Below are 20,886 nucleotides of genomic sequence, written 5' to 3'. Positions count from 1 at the left end.
CCTGACTCTCTACCAGTCCCTGCTCATTCCTCACCCTCTACCAGTCACAACTCATTCCTCACCCTCTGCCAGTTTCTTCTCATTCTTCAACCTGTACCCATCCCTTCTCATTCCTCATCCTCTACCTGTCCCTGCTCAAGCCTCATCCTCAACCCGTCCCTGCTCATTCTTTACCTTCTACCCATCCCTTCTCGTTCCTCACCCTCTACCTGTCCCTTCTCATTCTTCACCCTGGACCCGTCCCTTCTCGTTCCTCGCCCTCTACCTGTCCCTGCTCATTCCTCACCCTCAATAAGTCACTGCTCATTCCTCACCCTCTGCCTGTCCCTTCTCATTCTTCACTCTGTACCGTCTCTTCTCATTCCCCGCCCTCTACCTGTCCCTGCTCATTCCTCATCCTTTACCCATCCCTGCTCATTCTTCTACCAGTCCCTGCTCATTTCTCATCCCCTACCGCCCCTTCTCATTCGTAACCCTCTACCTTTCCCTAAATACTCTACCCGTCCCTTCTCATTTCTCAGCCTCTACCCGTCCCTGCTCATTCCTCACCCTCTACATGTCACAACTCATTCCTCACCCTCTGCCTGTTTCTCTAATTCTTCACCCTGTACCCATCCCTTCTCATTCCTCGCCCTCTACCCGTCCCTGCTCATTTCCTCATCCTTTACTCATCTCTGCTCATTCCTTACCTTCTACCCGCCCCTTCTCATTCCTCACCCTCTACCCATCCCTTCTTATTCCTCAGCCTCTACCCGTCACTGCTCATTCCCCACCCTCTGTCTGTCCCTGCTCATGCATCACTCTCTACCCGTCCTTGCTCATTCCTTGTCCTCCACCTGTCCCTGCTCATTCCTTACCTTCTATCCATCCCTTCTCATTCCTCACCCTCTACCATTCACTGCTCATTCCTCACTCTCTGCCTGTCCCTTCTCATTCTTCACCCTGTACCATCTCTTCTCATTCCTCGCTCTCTACCGGTCCCTGCTCATTCCTCACCCTCTACCCATCTCTACTCATTCCTCAGCTTCTACCCTTCCCTTCTCATTCTTCACCCTGTACCTGTCTCTTCTCATTCCTCGCTCTCTACCGGTCCCTGCTCATTCCTCACCCTCTACCCATCTCTACTCATTCCTCAGCTTCTACCCTTCCCTTCTCATTCCTCACCCTCTACCTCTCCCTGCTCATTCCTCACCCTCTACCAGTTACTACTCATTCCTCACCCTCTGACTGTCTCTCCTCATTCTTCACACTGTACCCATCCCTTCTCATTCCTCACCCTCTACCTGTCCCTGCTCATTCCTCAGCCTGTACCAGTCACAACTCATTCCTCACCCTCTGCCTGTTTCTTCTCATTCTTCATCCTGTACCCATCCCTTCACATTTCTCGTCCTCTACTTGTCCCTGCACTGCTCATTCCTCATGCTTTACTCATTCCTTACCTTCTGCCCGGCCCTTCCCATTACTCACCCTCTACCCATCCCTTCTCATTCCTCATCCTCTATGCTCATGCCTCATCCTCTACCCGTCCCTGCTCATTCTTTACCTTCTACCCATCCCTTCTCATTCCTCACTCTCTACCCGCCCCTGCTCATTCCTTACCTTCTACCCATCCCTTCTCGTTCCTCACCCTCTACCTGTCCTTTCTCATTCTTCACCCTGTACCCGTCTCTTCTCATTCCTTGCCATCTACCTGTCCCTGCTCATTCCTCAACCTCTGCCTATCTCTGCTCATTCCTTACCTTCTACCCATCCCTTCTTATTCCTCACCCTCTACCCATACCTGCTCATTCTTTTACCTGTCCCTGCTCATTTCTCATCCCCTACCCGCCCCTTATCATTCCTCATCCTCTACCCACCCCTTCTCATTTGTCACCCTCTAACCATCCCTAATTACTCTATCTGTCCCTTCTCATTCCTCAGCCTCTACTCGCCCCTACTCATTCCTCAACCTCTACCCGTCTATGCTCATTCCCCGTCCTCTACCTGACCCTGCTCATTCTTAACCCTCTACCCGTCACTGCTCATTCCTCACCCTCTACTCGCCCCTGCTCACTCCTCACCCTCTACCCGTCTATGCTCATTTCTTGTCCTCTACCCGTCCCTGCTCATTCCTCACCCTCTACCTGTCACTGCTCATTCCTCACCATCTACCCATCCCTGCTCATTCCTTATCTTCTACCCATCCCTGCTCATTCCTCACCCTCTACCTGTCCCTCCTCATTCTTCACCCTGTACCCAACCCTTCTCATTCCTCGCCCTCTACCTGTCCCTGCTCATTCCTCACCCTCCACCCGCCCCTTCACATTCCTCATCCTCTACCCGCCACTTCTCATTCCTCTCTCTCTACCCATCCCTAATTACTTCACCCATCCCTGCTCATTCCTCATCTTCTACCCATCCCTTCTCATTCCTCAACCTCTACCCATCCCTGCTCATTCCTCACCCTCTACCTGTCCCTTCTCATTCTTCACCCTGTACCCAACCCTTCTCATTCCTTATCTTCTACCCATCACTTCTCATTCCTCGCCCTCTACCCGTCACTGCACATTCCTCACCCTCTACCCACCCCTGCTCATTCCTCACTGTCTACCTGTCACTGCTCATTCCCCACCCTCTGCCTGTCCCTGCTCATTCCTCATCCTCTACCCGTCCTTGCTCATTCCTCATCCTCTTCCGGTCCCTTCTCATACCTCAACCTCTACCTGTCCCTGCTCATTTCTCACCCTCTACCCGTCCCTGCTCATTCTGTACCCTCTACCCATCCCAGCTACTTTCCTCACCCTCTACTCATCCCTGTTCATTCCTCACCCTCTACCCGTTCCTGCTCATTCCTCACCCTCTACCCATCCCTGCTCATTCCTCACCCTCTACCCATCCCTTCTCATTCCTCAACCTCTACCCATCCCTGCTACTTTCCTCACTTCTACCCATCTCTACTCATTCCTCAGTCTCTACCCGACCTTGCTCATTCCTCACCTTCTACTCATTCCTGCTAATTCCTCACCCTCTTCCAACTCTCTTCTTATTCCTCACCATCTACCCATCCCTGCTCATTCCTCTACCTATCCCTGCTCATTCCTGACTTTCTACCCGTCCCTGATCATTTCTCACCCTCTTCTCATCCCAACTCATTCCTCAGCTTCTACCCGTCCCTGCTGATTTCTCACCTTCTACCTCTCCCTGCTCATTTCTCACTCTCGAACCATCCCTGCTCATTCCTTACCCTCTACCTGTCCCTTCTCATTCCTCTACCCATCCCTGCTCTTTCCTCACCCTCTATCCGTCTCTACTCATTCCTCACACTCTACCTGTCCCTTCTCACCCTCTACCCATCCCTGCTAATTCCCTCTCTCTGCCCATCCCTGCTTAGTACCCCAAGGATCATCGCTCAGTCCCATGCTCTTCAACATGTACATGGCTCCCCGCACCGCCATCGTAAGACAGCATGGACACAGCATCATATCCTACGCCGATGACACCCAGCTCATCCTCTCCCTCACAAAGGAACCCGCCACCACCGTACTCTGCTTCCAGGAAAGAATGAAAGACGTTGCATCCTGGATGAGCAGCAGCTGTTTGAAGCCTCCACTCAGAGAGGACAGAAGTCCTTGTCCACGGGCCCTCCCCCTCAGCACGGGACAACACCTGGTGGCCCACTGCCCTCTGCAACCCACCTATCCCCACGGACACACCCAGAACCTCGGCATCATACTCGACTCCCCCCTCACAATGACCCAACATATCAACGTTGTCGCCTCCACCTGCTTCTCTACCCTCTGCATCCTTCGCAATAACTTCAAATGGGTCCCCCCCGAATCCAGAAAGACTGTCAGCCACGCGCTCATAACAAGCAGACTGGACTATAGAAATGCCCTTTACGCCGGAAACAACAAATCCATGCTACGCAAACTCCAGACCATCCAGAACACCGCGGCAAAACTGGTCCTCGGCATCCCACAACATAACCACATCACCCGACACCTGCAAGACCTCCACTGGGTCCCCGTAGAGAAGAGCCTTCAAGCTAGTCACCCATGCCTACAAATCCCTCCACAACACCGGGCCCAAATACCTCAAATAAAAGACTTCCTTCCAAGTCCCCAAGAGAAACCTCTGCTCCACCTCATTCTCAGAAACCCCCCGCATCCACAGAGCCAGAGCGGGAGGAAGAGCATTTTGCTACATCGCAGCAAAGACCTGGAACGAGCTCCCGATGAACATCAGATGCTGCCCCACTCTTCACACCTTTAGGAAGAGCCTCAAGATCTTCGGCTGACCCGGAGCTGCACCCCCCCCCAGCGACTTGAGACCCTCAGGGGTGAGTAGCGCGCTTCACAATTCCCTGATTAATTGATTGATCCCTGCTCATTCCTCACCCTTTACCTCTCCCTGCTCATTCCTCACCATCTACACTTCACTGCTCATTCCTACCCTCTCTTGCCCACCATGGCCTGCTTGTTCTACACGACCTCAAAATGTGTTCTCCTCCCTCTCCATTGTTTTTTCCCTAATTCTTACCCGTCCTGCCCCCCTCTAAACCCTGATGTGTTAAAGACTCTAGTTTGACATTGGTTTTTTAATGTAATCATATCTTGCATATGTGGTTAAAGTTCCCTGCAAAGCATGGTAATGCACAGTTTGGGGAGAGGAGTAGGCCTAACGTCTAGGGTGGTCTACCTCGAATCTGGGGAACTGGCTTCGCGTCTCGGCAATGACGCTGAACATCCTGTGATTCTGGGCAAATCACTTAATCTCCCTGTGCCTAACAGAAATGAATGTGTCCTCATGTAATGCAACTCGTGCTATGCAAAGCACTCTGATAGCCGATTCGGGTCAAGTTCGCGCTATATAAAACTCTGTAAAAAAAAAACAGTCGTTCTTTATCTAAAAGCTGGCGGTGACTCCTGCCTCAGATCACCTTTGCGAATAGATTCTTGCACCAGATGAAAGAATGCAGCAACACCTGACTTCCTTGCATCTCCACAGGTTCTGGACCACATTGTCCTCCAGTGAAATAAGAGCATCACTGAAAGAAGAAGATGATGAGGACCCTCCTCCCCAGTCAGCGATGTGGAAGAAATGGCAGCCTCCCATGGCTCACCATCACAGGTGAGAAAGCCGGTGCTACACACCTAAGCCCATGTTGATGTCAGGGAATGTGTACCATCTGAGGGGCCTACTAGGAGTTGGCCACGACTTGGATACCATCCCTTTTTCACTCTTAGGGGCCTGGTGTTCCAACACCTGAAAAACAGGGATGACAGGCTCAGTTTAACTAGCTATGGAAATGTGGCTGGTAAAACCACTGGAGCTCCAGGCCACAGGCAGGTTAGGAGATGCCACCACGTTTGGAAACTGGGTACCCTGGTTTGAATCTGGTCCACGGGTCATCATTGTGTGTTTAGGCAATCACTGATTCTTCCTGTGCCTAAAAATGTGAAATGTAATGTGTGTAAAATGTATATGTGTAATCTCACTTGATGCACACTTCTTCCAACCCCTCGTAATGTACAATGCACTGTTGATACCTAGCCCTATGTAAATACCAGTACATACAGACAGAGTACCAAGGCACAGTGCAATCCCATCTGACTTCTTCTGTAGCAGCAGGGGGCATGTAAAGCTCTCCCTTGCAGCCCTGCACCCTGCCTTGCTCCTGAAACCCTCCCCACCCAACAGCCACAGCCGCCACCCTATCTGGATCCAGTTCACACTCATCACCAGATCACAACAGGCAACAAATATGAGGAAACAGTGGCCAGACCCTGGGTAAAACAGTACTTCCGGGTCAACCAGGATATTCCCCAACATCGATACTAATAGTCAGAATGCCCAGAAGTAGTGCGGAAATAGCGCCTGACCTCTGCGCTGGTAACTCCCTCTTTCAACTCTGGGCAGCAAGTAATGAACTACAGGGCAGCGAAGAACGTCTAAAATGTCTACCTGCAGATGGCACATTTCCAGAGTCGCATCCTCGGGTAACGCTGACCCAAAATATACAAGATCTTCACCCTACTGCAGTGCCTCCTCATTGTAAAGTACAATAACATTTTTAAAAATATTAGACTCGTAAAAATATTAAACATTTTTATGATAAATAATGAGTTAATTTTAAATATTAATTTTAAAGATCTAAAACAATATTGGTATGGAATTATTTTTCTAGCACTTAAAGTAAAAAATAAATTCCCACCTAAAGTAAAAAAAAATCAATATGCATTATTAATTCTTAAATATGACGTATAGTATTCATTTAAACTAATTGTTACATTACTTTTTAAACATAAAATAAGCATTTAATTATTTAACTAAAAATGTGTACTTTTTTTAGAAATTATTCTTAACATTAAATGATATTTATTTATATTTGTAACAATTTTAAATAATGTATTTTAATTTAACATTATTTTCTATGGGATTTTAATTTAAGTCCATTACTCCATTATTTTCTATTGGAGGACGTTGCAGCTGCAGTGGTTGGCCATGTGTAGTGCTAGACTTACTTCAGCTGTGAGGTGGAGTAATTTACTACTGTTTTGGATCCCTTAATCGCTGTAGTTACTTAATAAGTGCAGTTTGTGAATGACTATGCTATTCCTCTTCTGTGAGTGGGCATACGCCGCTCCCGAAGCCCCTCCTTATGCCCCTGTTTCAGCTACTCCCCTTGCCCCTCCCACATTTACAACTAAGTAGTAAACTTACATGTATGAGTACCCCCTATGGAAAAGAGAGGGGAGGTGGAGATATACACTTGTAGGTTTGTGAATAGCTTTTTGCAGCACAATAGGTGTACTATTGCAGCCCTACTAAACTTACTACAAAATGCATTTTGTGAACAGCCCCTGTGAGTTGGTGAGTGAAATGGTGAATGAACATTGCCATCATGAAGAAAAACACTAACAGAACAGAACCCTGCTTCTCAGTGAAATCAAAAGTGACAGGACCCCACTTATGTCACTGAAGGATGCTTGTGTTGGCGCCCGGGACCCTTCGTACTATGGAGCCGCTGGCAGGGGATAACGTAACATGTTTTAGCACTTTACTCTAAGGACAGTGATAACAAGCAATCCAAGGCTGACTGGTGGAGATGCTGTGGACGAGAAACTGAGAAGTTATAATGCAGTGCACACCAGGGGCGTGACAATGCCCCGGTGCCCCTGCGGTGCGGAAGTGCCCACTCCGGCACTGTGCAATTTCAGAGAGATGCTGCTGAAATCGCAGCTCAGCCCCAGACGTGGATCCTGACTTCGGGACACCACTCCTTGTCAAGGGGCTTTCTTGTACATGGCTTGCCAACAGGTTGCATTGATATATGGATGGCCGCAGACCGCTGATTGATTCCATCTTCCTCGACTGTGAAATTCCTGAGACTCATTTACTCTATATAGGTCTTCTGCATAATTTTAATGGGCAATCAAACCATATGCCCATAGAATCTCATGTTACGCATTTGATTACGCTAAATTACACCCCTGTCTGCTTCCTAGAATTTAGCACCGATGATCATTTATTTACCAACTAAAAGTGGTGGCGGGGAAGAAACACTTCATAACAATACTTCAATTAGCATACCTGAAAGGACCACAGACTCCTTCTGTAGAGTTGTCAATTTATTATAAAGCCAAAAATAATAAGATGGATACACATCGCAAAACCAACATATATAGGTATAGATAAATCAATACAGAGCCGATTCTACGAATATAAGTAATTCGTCTATTGTTACACAAGTGGACGATGAGGCGCTTACATAAACAGCATGTTCCGACCCACAATGTGTTACCGCTACCATGCTGTAAACAAAGGAAGACCGTACGCTGTAGCCACGAGACTCCGTTGAGGTAAGCCCTTGAAACTGAATCCGACATATCAGGAATTGCTCGTGCCCCTGACACCCCTAACCTAATGCCCTCTCCCGCTTCCACAGCTCCTCATATATTAGCAGCCATTGCTTGCTGCCTTGATTCCTACGTCGCTTCCACCGACGCGGTGCCCGGCTGGGCTCTTTGAACGTGACCTTACCCATCTAGACCACACTCTACTTTCCCGTGTCCAAGGTAATTCCCATCCACCTCCGCACTTTGTCATACCATGTTCCTCCGGCTTATTAACATAGCCGCTCACCAATTTCCTTCATCCCCAGGTGATCTTACAACACACTACGTGCCTTTTCCCTGTGCTGGTCACACCACGAGTTATTTCATAAGACCATCCTTTAACTCCCAGTGAGTACGCCAGCTATCCTTCACTGCGCCGACCACTTTTTAATCACTCCAACACGTTATTTACAAATTCTACAGTTGCGTTGTCACCCTTACCCGTTCACCGAAAATTTGACACACCTCGCCCCTTGTGCTTATTATAACTCAACTTGGCTTAACATCGAATCCTCCTTGGCATGTCGTTTAAATCCAACAGCGCATGAACACGCACATGATATGCGATATTTTGATTGTGTCTTAATTCTCACTGCGTCGTTCGTTCTTCACAAATTTTCACTTAGACACCGTTTAACAGTTCTCGTAAAAACTGCTTATATAACTGCTTCCTTAGTTCTTAAAGCTCTCACCACGGTTGTCCCTGATGCTTTCGCAACCAATTGCATGAGTTACTTCGATCGGGTTCTCCCTTATTTTGCTTAAGAAATTCTTCACTTGGTCACAGACGACATATATGGTCCTCACAACTTGCAATGACACTGACATGCTATCTCCAATTGTAAATGGTAGATCTTATTTTGTTTTCTCTCCCCCTTTTTTCCTGGTTGTATCTTACAGGCGACAAACTCAAATCAGGCAACTGTTTATGTTTAGTCCTGAGGATGATCCCCTTGCATTAGGAGCTAGGGATCGAAACGTCGACTTTTCAAACAGTACCGCAATGTATCCATTGTGTAAATTGTATTGTGGTAACTGTGGGTTAGAGCTTATTTAAGATTGTATTGTACTTTAAGCCACCATTTGCTCCAAAGTTTTTGCCTGCCATTTCTTCTCATTTCCCTATTTTCCCTCTTGTAAAGCTCGGTACAGGATTGTGTCTATGTTTCATCCTTTCTCCTTTCTTTCACTCTGTTTAACTTCTGCTACATCTGTTCTAAATAAATGTTCCTTTGTCCGGCTGGACATTGGAAGACTACCCATAGTTCTCATTGAAGTCTATGTCGAAATGTTTTTTACCTACCTTAAGCTAAGGACCTTTGTTCTTTAAAATAAGTAATCACCCGAGGTCCAAAGCTACCTTCTCGGGTCCCCTTGTTAATTATACTGTGTCTCAAATCATGCGGCAGTTCTGCTTTTGTAAGAACCACAAACATTTCTACACACATGCTCATGTTTGCCATTTTGAAATCGTCATCGTCATCATAGGTCTGCAGCTCCACACGTCTCGGAGTGCATGAGATGTTACAATTTAATTTGCACAAAAGATCACAACCCAAAAGACAGACGGGACTTGTATTGCAGATCACAAACTGATGCTTATCCTTGAACTGCCCTATTCTTACAGGTAATGCATTTGTTAATGGGTTGGTCATTTTCTGATTACTGACCCCCACTACTTGAATCGATTGTCCAGAAAGAGAGAAATTGGGGACCACATCTGTTCTTACTGTGGAGTGCGCGCTCTAGTATCTAATAAAAAGGTGACAGGATATCCATTTACACCTGCATCCACGAACGGTCCACTCTGATCTACCTCCAGTACTGTATCGAGAGGGCATTCTTCTTGCACCCCCCTCTGGCACTCTAGAGAACTCTGAGACTGATCGAATCTGTCTCGTATTTAAAAATACGGCATCTGATGGTATGTCTGATTATGCATAGGTATTTTGGGAGGCTGTGGCACCTGTACTTGCGGCTCACAACCGCTGCACATAGACCTAGGTCTAGTGACAGTCTGAATAATCTCAGACAGGTGTCCCTCTCCTTCCTGTTGGAATTGATTTGCGGGATTCAAGCGACACTCGCACTTACAATGTCCTGTCTTGTGACAATAGTGACATGCCGTAACTTTCTTTTGTTGTACAACCCATTCACTTGTCCTCATTTCCATACCTCTTCCTCGTCCCTGACCTGATGAGGTTACCGTCTGCTGACCCATACCTCTACCACTTCCTCTGCCTCGACCCGTACCTCCTCCAACCCCCTGCATGTAGTCTGCATTGCTCAACTGAGCGAACATCACCTAGTCTTGCAATTTCTTTTGTGCCAATTCCACTTGGTCACTACAATACTTGGCATACCACAGTATTTCATCCACTGACTTATTCAGCCAACATATCAGGTGGTGTCGTATCATCAAACTAATATCAGCTTTCAAACCCAATACAAACTTTGAGACAAACTGTCCCATATCCTTGTGATCAATAGTATCTAGTCCACTATGCTGTTTACAAGCTAGTAACAATCGTTCGTAATAATCATGCACTGATTCCTTAGGCTCTTGAGTTGTACGATCAATTTTAAGCCAATCAACAATCTGCGGAGCTACCTTAGGCTGCAACCAGGTAATTACTTGCTCATATTTCCTCATCACGTCAGGCGAAGGACCATGCGTTACTGAATCTCTAGGAGGCTCTCAATGGCAATTTTGCATGCTGCCCGCAGATCTGCCGGGACCACTATATCAAACAAAGTGTTCAAATCAATCCATAACACCATTGAGATCTTAACAAACCGGTCTATTTGCTTGTACCACTCAGCAGGTTTCTCCCTCAGCCGAGGAAAATCATTTGTAAAAGCAGCCAAATCACCCCTGCTCCACGGCACATGTACGTACCCTCCATTCTACACTTCTCTCAAGGGAAAATTACCTGTGGCTCCCATCCCCCCCGAGGTGGAGAGGTACCTATCCCGGTCTTGGCACATTTCTTTTTGACCCATCTCTCTTCCCATCTGTCTAGTTCTTTCCAAGCTCGCATTCCTATCACCAGTTCTCTAATCTGGGCTCTCAATCCAACAGTTCGCTTTTCCTCCAGCTCCTTGTCTGTGTAATTTAATCTACAAGAACCCAGCATCATTTTGGTCTTTGTCAAATCAACATCATACTTTTGTGCTAACTGCCATAGGGCATCATAAGCCCGCTTTGCCTTTCTTGTAATGTCTTTGGCTACAGATAATAATTTATTTGGGTCATATGTCTCAATTCTCTCCAAAGGCAAATCCCCTTCAACTACTTTATCTATTTATTTCCACCTTCAATCGAACCACATCCAACATTGGCGCTTTTATTACACTCTGCAACACAGTCTGATTTTTTTCCCTTCCTACATCTTCTCTGTCTCAACTCTGTGTTCTCCTTGGTATTGCTCCTTCTTCCCTCTTCGCTGCTGCTGGATCATCTCGTTCCTCGCCGGAAGAACCCAGAGAGTCCGCCTCCCCCCTTTCAGATCGGAGGCCACCGAAGTCATCTGCAGCGTACCACAAGGTTCATCACTCAGCCCCACCCTCTTCAACGTGTACACGAGCCCCCTCGCAGCCATCGCACGCCAACACAGCCTCAACATCATCTCCTACGCCGACGACACCCAGCTGATCCTCTCCCTCACCAACGACCCCGCCACTGCCAGAACTAACCTTCACAAAGGGATGAAAGAAGTAGCCGAGTGGATGAAGAACAGCCGCCTGAAACTGAACTCAGACAAGACGGAAGTCCTCATCCTTGGATCAACACCATCAGCCTGGGACGACTACTGGTGGCCCCCGGCCCTAGGCAGCGCACCCAAACCAACGGACCACGCGCGCAACCTGGGCTTCATCCTGGACTCCTCCCTGTCGATGACCAGACAAGTCAACGCTGTCTCGTCTTCATGCTTCAACATCCTACGCATGCTCCGAAAGATCTTCAGATGAATCCCCACCGAAACCAGGAAGACGGTCACCCAGGCACTTTTCACCAGCCGACTAGACTATGGAAACACCCTCTACACCGGAACCACAGCCAAACTGCAGAAAAGACTCCAACGCATCCAGAACGCCTCCGCACGACTCATCCTGGACACCCCCCGCCACTGCCACATCTCCGGACACCTGAGAGACCTGCACTGGCTCCCCGTCAGAAAAAGAATCACGTTCCGCCTCCTCACCCACGCACACAAAGCCCTCCATGACCTAGGCCCCAGGTACCTCAACAACTGCCTGACCTTCTACACTCCCACCCGCCAACTACGATCAACCAACCACGCCCTCACCGCCATTCCACGCATCCGAAGAGCCACCATGGGAGGAAGAACCTTCTCCTACCTGGCAGCCAAGACCCGGAATTCCCTCCCCATCCACCTCCGACTCACCCAAGACCACCTCTCCTTCAGGAAGCAACTCAAGACCTGGCTGTTCAAGCAGTAGCGGACCCCCTCCCTCCCCAGCGCCTTGAGACCCTCCGGGTGAGTAGCGCGCTATACAAATTTCTTGATTGATTGATTGATTGGCTGTACGCTCTTCTCTATCCCGGCTCCTACTCCGCCGGTGATTACCTGCACACACAACCTGTGGCCCACACAGTACCCTAGGCGGTTCTGCCCTCGTCATGTCTTCTCTTGGCAACATTGACTCTCTCACTGGGTGAACCCACATTCGGAGGTCTGACCTAGAATTCGCTAAGAATCCTGTTGGTCTCCTTTCTGACCCACTGTCCATTCTTGATGGATCTGCAGTAGGAGGCAATGGAGTACTATAAGCCAAGACCTGTTCCCATTTGGGTAAGGCTCCCTCCAGATATTGTCTCTTCCCTATCACTTGTGTACTGTTGACTGTCAGTTTGTCTCTCTTCAGGAGTATATATGGGGGCCACTGGTCCAATGGTAACAGGCACTGACAGAGCATCTGGTAGCTGCATATATGTGATACAACTGGCCGATTCCGGCCATCAAGGCAAAGTGAAGACCAAAAGCTGCCTGTGAGGCAAGCTGTGGATCCAGCAATTGGATGAACTTGTAGCGACCACGGCGAAGACCAGTAGTCCTTGCCAAGGTACCGGGTCACCTGATTCCCTGGCTCTTACTATCACTGAAAGGAGCCACGTCAGTCTTGGGTCTGCGTGAGCACTGATTTTTAGGTAGCCTTCCGGATGGCCAGCACATGATGACTGTCATAGACGATTACACTAAGTATCCCAAGGGTGAAATCATGTCTACTGAAGCACCCAGTGAATTTATAGCCAAACTAGAGAAAATCATGGCCACCCATGGCATTTTGCGGGTGTTACGACTGATGCTGAACCTCCGCTCAACCGGCAGGAACCAGCTGAGTAGCTGAAATCTTGGAACATATTGCACCAGTGGATAACACAGCAATGGCCTGAGGTCAATTGTGAGATCGAATGAGAACAAGAAATAAGATAATTCACATCACCCAGAGTAATTGAAAGCCACTGGAATGGGCCAGCTACTCCTTCCTATGAGGGTACCGACAGAGTCCGCATGCAACAACGGTATACTAGTGCCCCCTCAGGTGAGCATGGTGCTAGTAGCTCAGGACGTCATATCCTGTTGTCCTGGTTGGGTCCTTGAAGTGTTTCAATGCCGTAAGCAGAGGAATGCCCGAAGCAGTGTACGGAGGTGAGTCTGGCATGGAGATCTGCACATGGGGGATGTTGTGTGACTGGCACCCAAGAATTTAGTAACGGATGCCATTCGAGTCAGAACCACAATGGCAAATGAGGGTGTGCTAAGGCACTATGGTGGCAGCCAGGAGAGGTGACAAAAAAGTAACAAGGAGTATATCGTTCTTCAAAAAATATCATGGTGCCATTCCGGTGGGGGCAAATTCCGACCGAGAAGAGTAAGGTGGCGGCAAAGATGACGTGGAAATGGACAGCCAATGTCAGAGATCACCGTCAAGGCTGGTTATCTCAGATAAGGAGACAATGAAGAACTCAGAAAGACATTCTTGTACCAGCCCTGAAACACAGACTGTCCAAGGAAGTTGCAACTTCACCCCAAGTGCTTCTCAGGGCACCCAATCCTGTTATCTGTTGAGACAGAATCCTGCAACCTCTATGCTCCACTAAACCTTCATGGTGTGGCTTGCAAGGGTCTAGACCGCTAGTGGTTCAAGGAACATATTTCTTTGGTTATGTTTGAAGTTTGCATGGTTGAGTTTGAATGTAATGTTGTGGTACGCTCTCACAGTGAAGGGAGTGTACCAGTGGGGAGAGAGTTCCACGGTCAACCCTACCTGGATGTTGATAGATGATCCCAGGTGAGAACTGTTAAGGGAATAAAGAGGCCGCCAGGTTCCAGGGTGGCAGTTAGCAACACAGCATTGTGTACTGCGGTGGTCCATTACTGTCTGAGAGTGCATCTAGTCTAGCAGCACTCAACAAGTCTCCCTACTCTTACAGTTATAGCCATTATAAGCTGTGCCCCAAATGCCAATGGTTTGGATAAAGATCAGTAGTGTCCCCTAAAGTTCACTTTAATAGGGCCGCATACATTTTTTCTCAGTGTGCCACGCAGTCTCTCTGACTGCAGAACATGTTTATGTCGAATGCATATCTGTTTTTCCTGGGGTGCTAACTGTATGTATATATTATGCCTGTACTTTACCTAAACCCTGATGTTGTAGAGTCTGTGGCAGTGTTAAGGTGCTGCCACACAACGGTGAGTAGTATTATTGTGTGAGGGCACCCTCAGGATATCTTGCATGGGGCCCTCTAAGCTTTAGTTATGCCACTTCTGGTGCTGTGTGTTCTGCATGGGTACAGCCATCTGGGAGGGAACTGCACTGTTACTTGTCCTCAGGACACTACAGGTGCCACTGCTCTGACATCACTTCCAGCTGCTGCACTCAGCAGCACCAACAGCCACAAAGTCCCCATGATTCTTTCACCCTCAGAGACTTGCGCCAGAAGAAATACCAGGAAGTGAGCTGGGTCCTTCCTCTCCCCTGCAAAAAAACTGAAAAAGGCAACAAAACTCAACTGCAAGCAAGTAGAAAGGAAATGGTGCACCAGCAAGGAGCCCACAGACGAGCCACCTTCAAGACATCCCCCATCCAATACTACAGACTCTTGGAAAAGACCAAAAGGAGCAATACAATCAGCAATGAGCTCACCACCATTTTTAGCATTTCCATCACCACAGCCACCTTCCCCGAAAAATGGAAACACACTGAGGACAAACCTCTTCTCAAGGAACCATCTGCCAACACCTGAAAACTCAAGAACCACTGCCCCAACTCTGCTCTGCTTTCCTGCCAAAGTCCTTGAGAAGGCCATAAAGCGACCAAATCTCGACCACCTGGAGAGCAACAATCTTCCGGACCCTTTCCAATCCGGACTCTGCACCAACTGTATCACCGAGACCTCCCTGATTGCGGCCACCGACGACATAAGAATCCTCGACTGGGAAGAAATAGGGCCCCTGATCTTCCTCAATCTTGGCAGTGTTTGACTCCGTATCCCACCACACCCTTATGAATAGGCTCCATCACATTATAATCCAAGGAGACGCCCACAAATGGATTGCCTCCTTCCTCACCGGAAAAAGCCAGTCTATCCTCTTACCACCTTTCACCCCGTAACCCAACAACATCATCTGCTCCATCCCTAATGGCTCATCCCGCAGCCCCACACTGTGCAACACCCACATGACCCCCTTAGCCAATATCATCAGAACCCATGCCCTAAACATCATACTTTACACCACCCAGCCCATCCTTTTGCTATCAGAAGACTCCTCCATTACGATGGCAAACTTCTGCAGGTGCACACGCTTGGACGATATCTCCCTCCAGATACACCTTCTCTCCCTTGAACTCCACGGTTTGAAAGCCCTCTCACTTGATTATCTCCCATTTTTAAGCCCCCTCCTCTCTAGTCCGAACAGGCCCAGAGCCCCCACCAGCACAATTGACACAGCTCCCCGTGACCATCCCTCTTCCCCTACCATCTCCAATTCCGTTCCCCTACCTAACGCAGCCTTTCGCCCAAAAAGCTCGTCCAGTCTTATGCCCAAGGAAATTGATAGCCTTCTCAAGTCTTATTCGTCTAGCACGCATATCAATATGAGTCCAAAGGGAATAATTCAAACCATTCAATCTAACCCTAACAGAGAACCCTAACACAACCTCAGAGTCATAAACAACGATAACCTCAGGAGAGTGAACATCATTCAGATTTCTCCCACCCTTACCCCGGCTCCACTCAAATACACACTACTCATTTGTAGGTCTGCCAACAAACACACCTCCGAGATCTTCGACCTGATACTACATAATGCAATAGATATCATTATCCTCACAGAAACCTGGCTCAACCCCTTGTCCACTCAAATTCTAGACCTCCTAGTGCCCCCCACACATGATATAATTGGCCTGGACAGAGTTAAGAAGCTGGGAGGTGGCCTAGCTTGTATACATCGGAGCTCGCTTGCCGTCTCCCTCTCTGAGTCCTCTTCACCAGGAACTTGCGAATACCTTTGTCTCAACATCTCTGGTAACAATCATCTGGTTTGCAAACTACACACATTCTATCACCCCCCAGGCGACAATCTCCCCTTCATTGAACAATTAATGGAAATCATCTCTGGCAATGTGATTCATTCCAGTCCCACATCTACCTTGGGGACTTTAACCTTCACTGGTCAAACACTAATGACCAAGCAGTTTCATGCCTCAATTCCTTCTTGAATGATCACGATTTGACTCAACACTGTGACCAGCCTACCCACAATAAAGGGGAAACTCTAGACCTCATCATCTCCAAAGGTCATAACATCACATTGGACTCCATCATACCATGTGATTGGTGGGACATCACATCATTTCCTTCCATATTAACTTGGAGGTCTACCAGAGTAAGGCACAAACAACCAAACCAAAGATTTGGAAAAGGGACTTCAGTGACATAAATACAGTTGACCTAGCAACCCGCTGTAATCGTGCCCTCTCTCACACATTGGAAATACATGAAGTCCATGCACTCGCAGACTTCTACAACTCTTCTATTTCCAGCATCATGGATTCTTTGGCTTCACTCCAACAAAAAAATGCACCTACAAAAAGATCTAAACCTTGTCCTCAATAGCAGCCTAAATTCGGAACGTCGCAATCTAAGGGCCATCAAACGTTCCTGGAGATCTACTCCATCTGCGGACCATCTAAAAATCCTTAGAACAGCAAGAAGTTCGTATAACAAACAAATCAAGACAGAAAAAGTGGAATATTTCAGATCCCAACTAAACCGAGCGGCTAATCGACACAAGAAATTGTTTGAACTGATTAAACAACAATCGGTGGAAGCCCCTAACCGATCAGCTTCGGAAGTCAGACCTCCCTCATGTGATGATCTGGCTGCCTTTTTTACTGAGAAAACTAGACTTATTAACATAGATCTGGAAACCAGGAGGGCTCTATTACTACCCAAAGTATCTGCCCCCCCACGGCCTTACTATACAAAGCAGCACCATGTAGCTGGGGATCAAGAACAACGCTTCCTGGGACACCTTCCTTCCCCTCAATGAAAATGAGATCAAAAAGGTTCTTCGGAGTATAAACCCATCTAATCACTTCAGTGACCCGTTACCACCCACCATCTTCAAAGCAATTAAGGACGAAATCTCCCCCTTCTGGACAAAGATCGTCAATGCATCGCTGTCACAAGGCACGATCCCTGAAGGCCTAAAAGAGGCTCAGGTAACGTCTATATAAAAAGAAACTACAACTGACAGTACAGAGCTTAACAACTTCCGACCTATCTCCAGTCTCCCCACACTAGCCAAGCTCCTTGAAAAATACATCCAGTCTCAACTATGTGCGCACATCGAAAATTTCCATCTTCTGGACCAACACCAGTCTGGTTTTCGTAGTGGGCACAGCACAGAATCGGCTCTCACTCACGTGATGGATGACATTTTAATGAAGCTTGATCGAAATGAATCCTGCCTCCTTCTCCTACTCGACCTTTCCTCCGCCTTTGACACTGTCAATCATGATAACCTCCTAGTCATTCTTGAGCATGGGATGGGCCTCTCTGGTCAGGTGCTGCATTGGTTCTCGTCCTTCCTGCAGCACAGGTCCCAAAGAGTTAAAGCGAACCACTTACTCTCCCAACCATCCCCAGTCACCATGGGGGTTCCCCAAGGGTCCTCCTTATCTCCCATTCTCTTCAATTTGTTCCTGGAACCATAAGCTAATGTTCTAACATCTTTGGACATTTGCTTCCACATGTATGCAGACGACACCCAACTCTATCTGAAAATCTCCTCCCTGCATGACATCACGTCACTCAACACCACCTCCTGCCAAACATCTCCGAAACAGAATTCCTCCTCATTTCTCCCCCGAAACATACTCCTAAAATAGACCTCTGGATGAACCAACTCACCGCCTTCAACTGCTCCGCATTATTGACTCGGCTAAATCTCTAGGAATCACCCTGGACAAGCATTTGAATATGAAAACCCACATTAGCAACGTGTGCAAGGGAGCTAACCACCTTCTGAGAACATTCAGGAATCTCAAACCTTTCCTACCTAAGGCAGATTTCAAGCAAGTGGTCCAAGCACTTGTTTTGTCGAGGGTTGACTATGGCAGTGCCACGCTATGTGTCTCCCCAAATACACTTTGGCCCCCTTAAAGGCCTCACTGAACACGGCGGCCAGATTGATCACGGGCACCAAGCGAAATGCACACATCTCCCCGGTCTTAAAATCTCTAAACTGGCTGCCCTATGAAGCTAGAATTCAATTGAAGATTGCCTGCCTTTCGCACAAAGCCCTCCACTTCAAAACTACCTTGCGCAAAAGCTAGAACTATCCAGAGGGGGGAGACCGTCTAGGGGTGCTAACTCCCTCCTCTTGAAACCTCAGATCTTCTGCAAAAAGAGAACATGCCAACGAGCCTTCTCTGGCTCTGCACCAAAAATTTGGAACTCACTTCCACCAGAAATTTGTAGAATCTCTTCCAAGGTTGCTTTCAAACTGGAAGCAAAAAGATTCCTCATGAATAAGTTCTTACCTTAACATGATGGACAACTATCAGCTCTAATCGCATCGGAAATACTACAGTATTGGTTATTAATCCTGTTTATTACTATTGTATTTGCTCATCTTATGTCATTATGTATCATCGACTAGCCCATTCTTCATTACCCCAGGTTTATAAAGGATCTGTTATGTGTGCACTATATGATTCAATGCCTATTAGATTCCCCATTTGATTCTTGTTGTGATCTGTTACCTTCCTTTCCCTCAAATTGTAAAGCGCTCTGATATCCCTCGGGATCTAGTTTGCGCTATATAAAACTTTATAAATAAATAAATAAATTATGAGTGTCGCCGACTAGATGAAAGACAGCTGCCTAAAACTCAACACGGACAAAACGGAAATGCCGAACTTCTGGAACAACACCTCCTCCTGAAACGAAGCATTGTGGCCTTTCCATCTTGGACCCTCATCCACTCCAACAGACCATGCCCACAACCTTGGCATCATCCTGGACAGTAACCTTATCATAAAAAACCAGATCAAAGCTGTCTCCTCTGCCTGCTTCCTCACTCTTTGCCTGCATTGCAAGATCTTAAAATGTCTCCATGTCAACACCAGACATACCGTTACTCAAGCCCTAGTCACCAGCCAGCTGGAGTACTGCAATGCACTTTAAGTAGGAATCACCTCGCACCCCATTAAAAGACTGCAGATCATTCAGAACTCAGCAGCCAGACTTATCCTCAACATCCCCAAATGGACCCACATCACTCCGCACCTCAAGAAACTCCACTGGCTCCCCATTCAGTGGAGATGTCATTTCAAAATGCTGATCCTCACCTACAAAGCCATACACAACGAAGGACCAGCATACATCAAACACCGCCTGAACTCCCACCAGCCCTCCAGACACCTGCGCTCCACCTTCCTCTCCCTCAGTTACACCCTCGCATCGGCCGAAGCAACAATGGAGGACGCTCGCTGCGCAGTCCTGGAACAACCTCCCTCTTCACCTCTGGGCCTCTTCCTCTCTGCTGGAATTCAGGACAGGACTCAATACCTGGCTGTTTCAACCAAACAATCCCTAAGCAGTAGGGTTCTCAGCACCTGGATACTCTCTCGGATGATTAGTTGTGCTTTATAAGAACTGTTTGATTGATTGATTGATTGATTGATTGATGGCTCTTTCTGCTAGAGAGCACAATGCGCAAGTGAAGGAAGCCAAGTCCAACCAAAGGGACCCCCAGAGTGTTTCAGGCAGCCAGGGGGAAACGCCCCGGCTCCCCATTTGCACCAAGGAGAGTGAGAGGAGACGGATGTGTTTTAAGACTTCCAGTAGCCTTAGACCACTCCCTGACCCCAGCCAGCACCACATCACTAAGACAACAAGTTATCGCCTTGTGCTATACCTGAGGGGAGGAGAGGTAGTTTAAATGAGCAAACAATACACTTCAGTGTATTGGTGTGTTCTCTAGCCTGAAATCGTAAAACCCGTAGGGCTAGTATTTGTCGCACAACCACCAGAGGGACTAGATGGAATGACTCATTGAAATTTAGGAGCGATTCACAAAGGACCTCCACACTCGTGGCAGAGCCCCGCAGTCATGGTGCGATCTCTGCAATGGGTAACTGAAGTACAGAGGTCCCACCACAAATTCGGGGCTTCGGCTTTGAGTGCAGGGTTTCCCACACGACTGCAAAGCCCCAGCCACAAGTGCAGAGACTCCTCTATGACTGCAGGGCCTCGGCCACTGGTGCAGAGACTCCCCTCCACTACTGCGGGGCCTCTGCCACGAGTGCAGACTCCCCTGACTACTGCGGGGCCTCTGCCACAAGTGCGGAGACTCCCCCATAACTGTGGGGCCTCCAACACAACTGCGGAGACTCCCCCACAACTGTGGGACCTCTGCCACGAATGCGGAGACTCCCCCATGGCTGTGGGGCCTCTGACACTAGTGCAGAG

The 20,886-nt window shown here is 48.0% G+C and overlaps 1 protein-coding gene across 1 annotated transcript in view; it reads left to right on the top strand.

Annotated features, from left to right (window-relative positions):
* Positions 1-20,886, top strand: part of LOC146808710 (cell adhesion molecule CEACAM7-like) — a 202,191-nt gene that overhangs the window by 22,660 nt on the left and 158,645 nt on the right. The window contains exon 2 of the mRNA XM_085614783.1: positions 4,987-5,109. Within this exon, the coding sequence (XP_085470909.1) occupies positions 5,040-5,109 (70 nt within the window). The 5' untranslated portion in view covers positions 4,987-5,039. The remainder of the gene's footprint in view (positions 1-4,986; positions 5,110-20,886) is intronic.

Source organism: Triturus cristatus, chromosome 7 (genome assembly GCF_964204655.1).
Source record: "Triturus cristatus chromosome 7, aTriCri1.1, whole genome shotgun sequence".
Lineage (NCBI taxonomy): Eukaryota > Metazoa > Chordata > Amphibia > Caudata > Salamandridae > Triturus > Triturus cristatus.
This window is presented reverse-complemented; position numbering and strand designations above follow the sequence as displayed.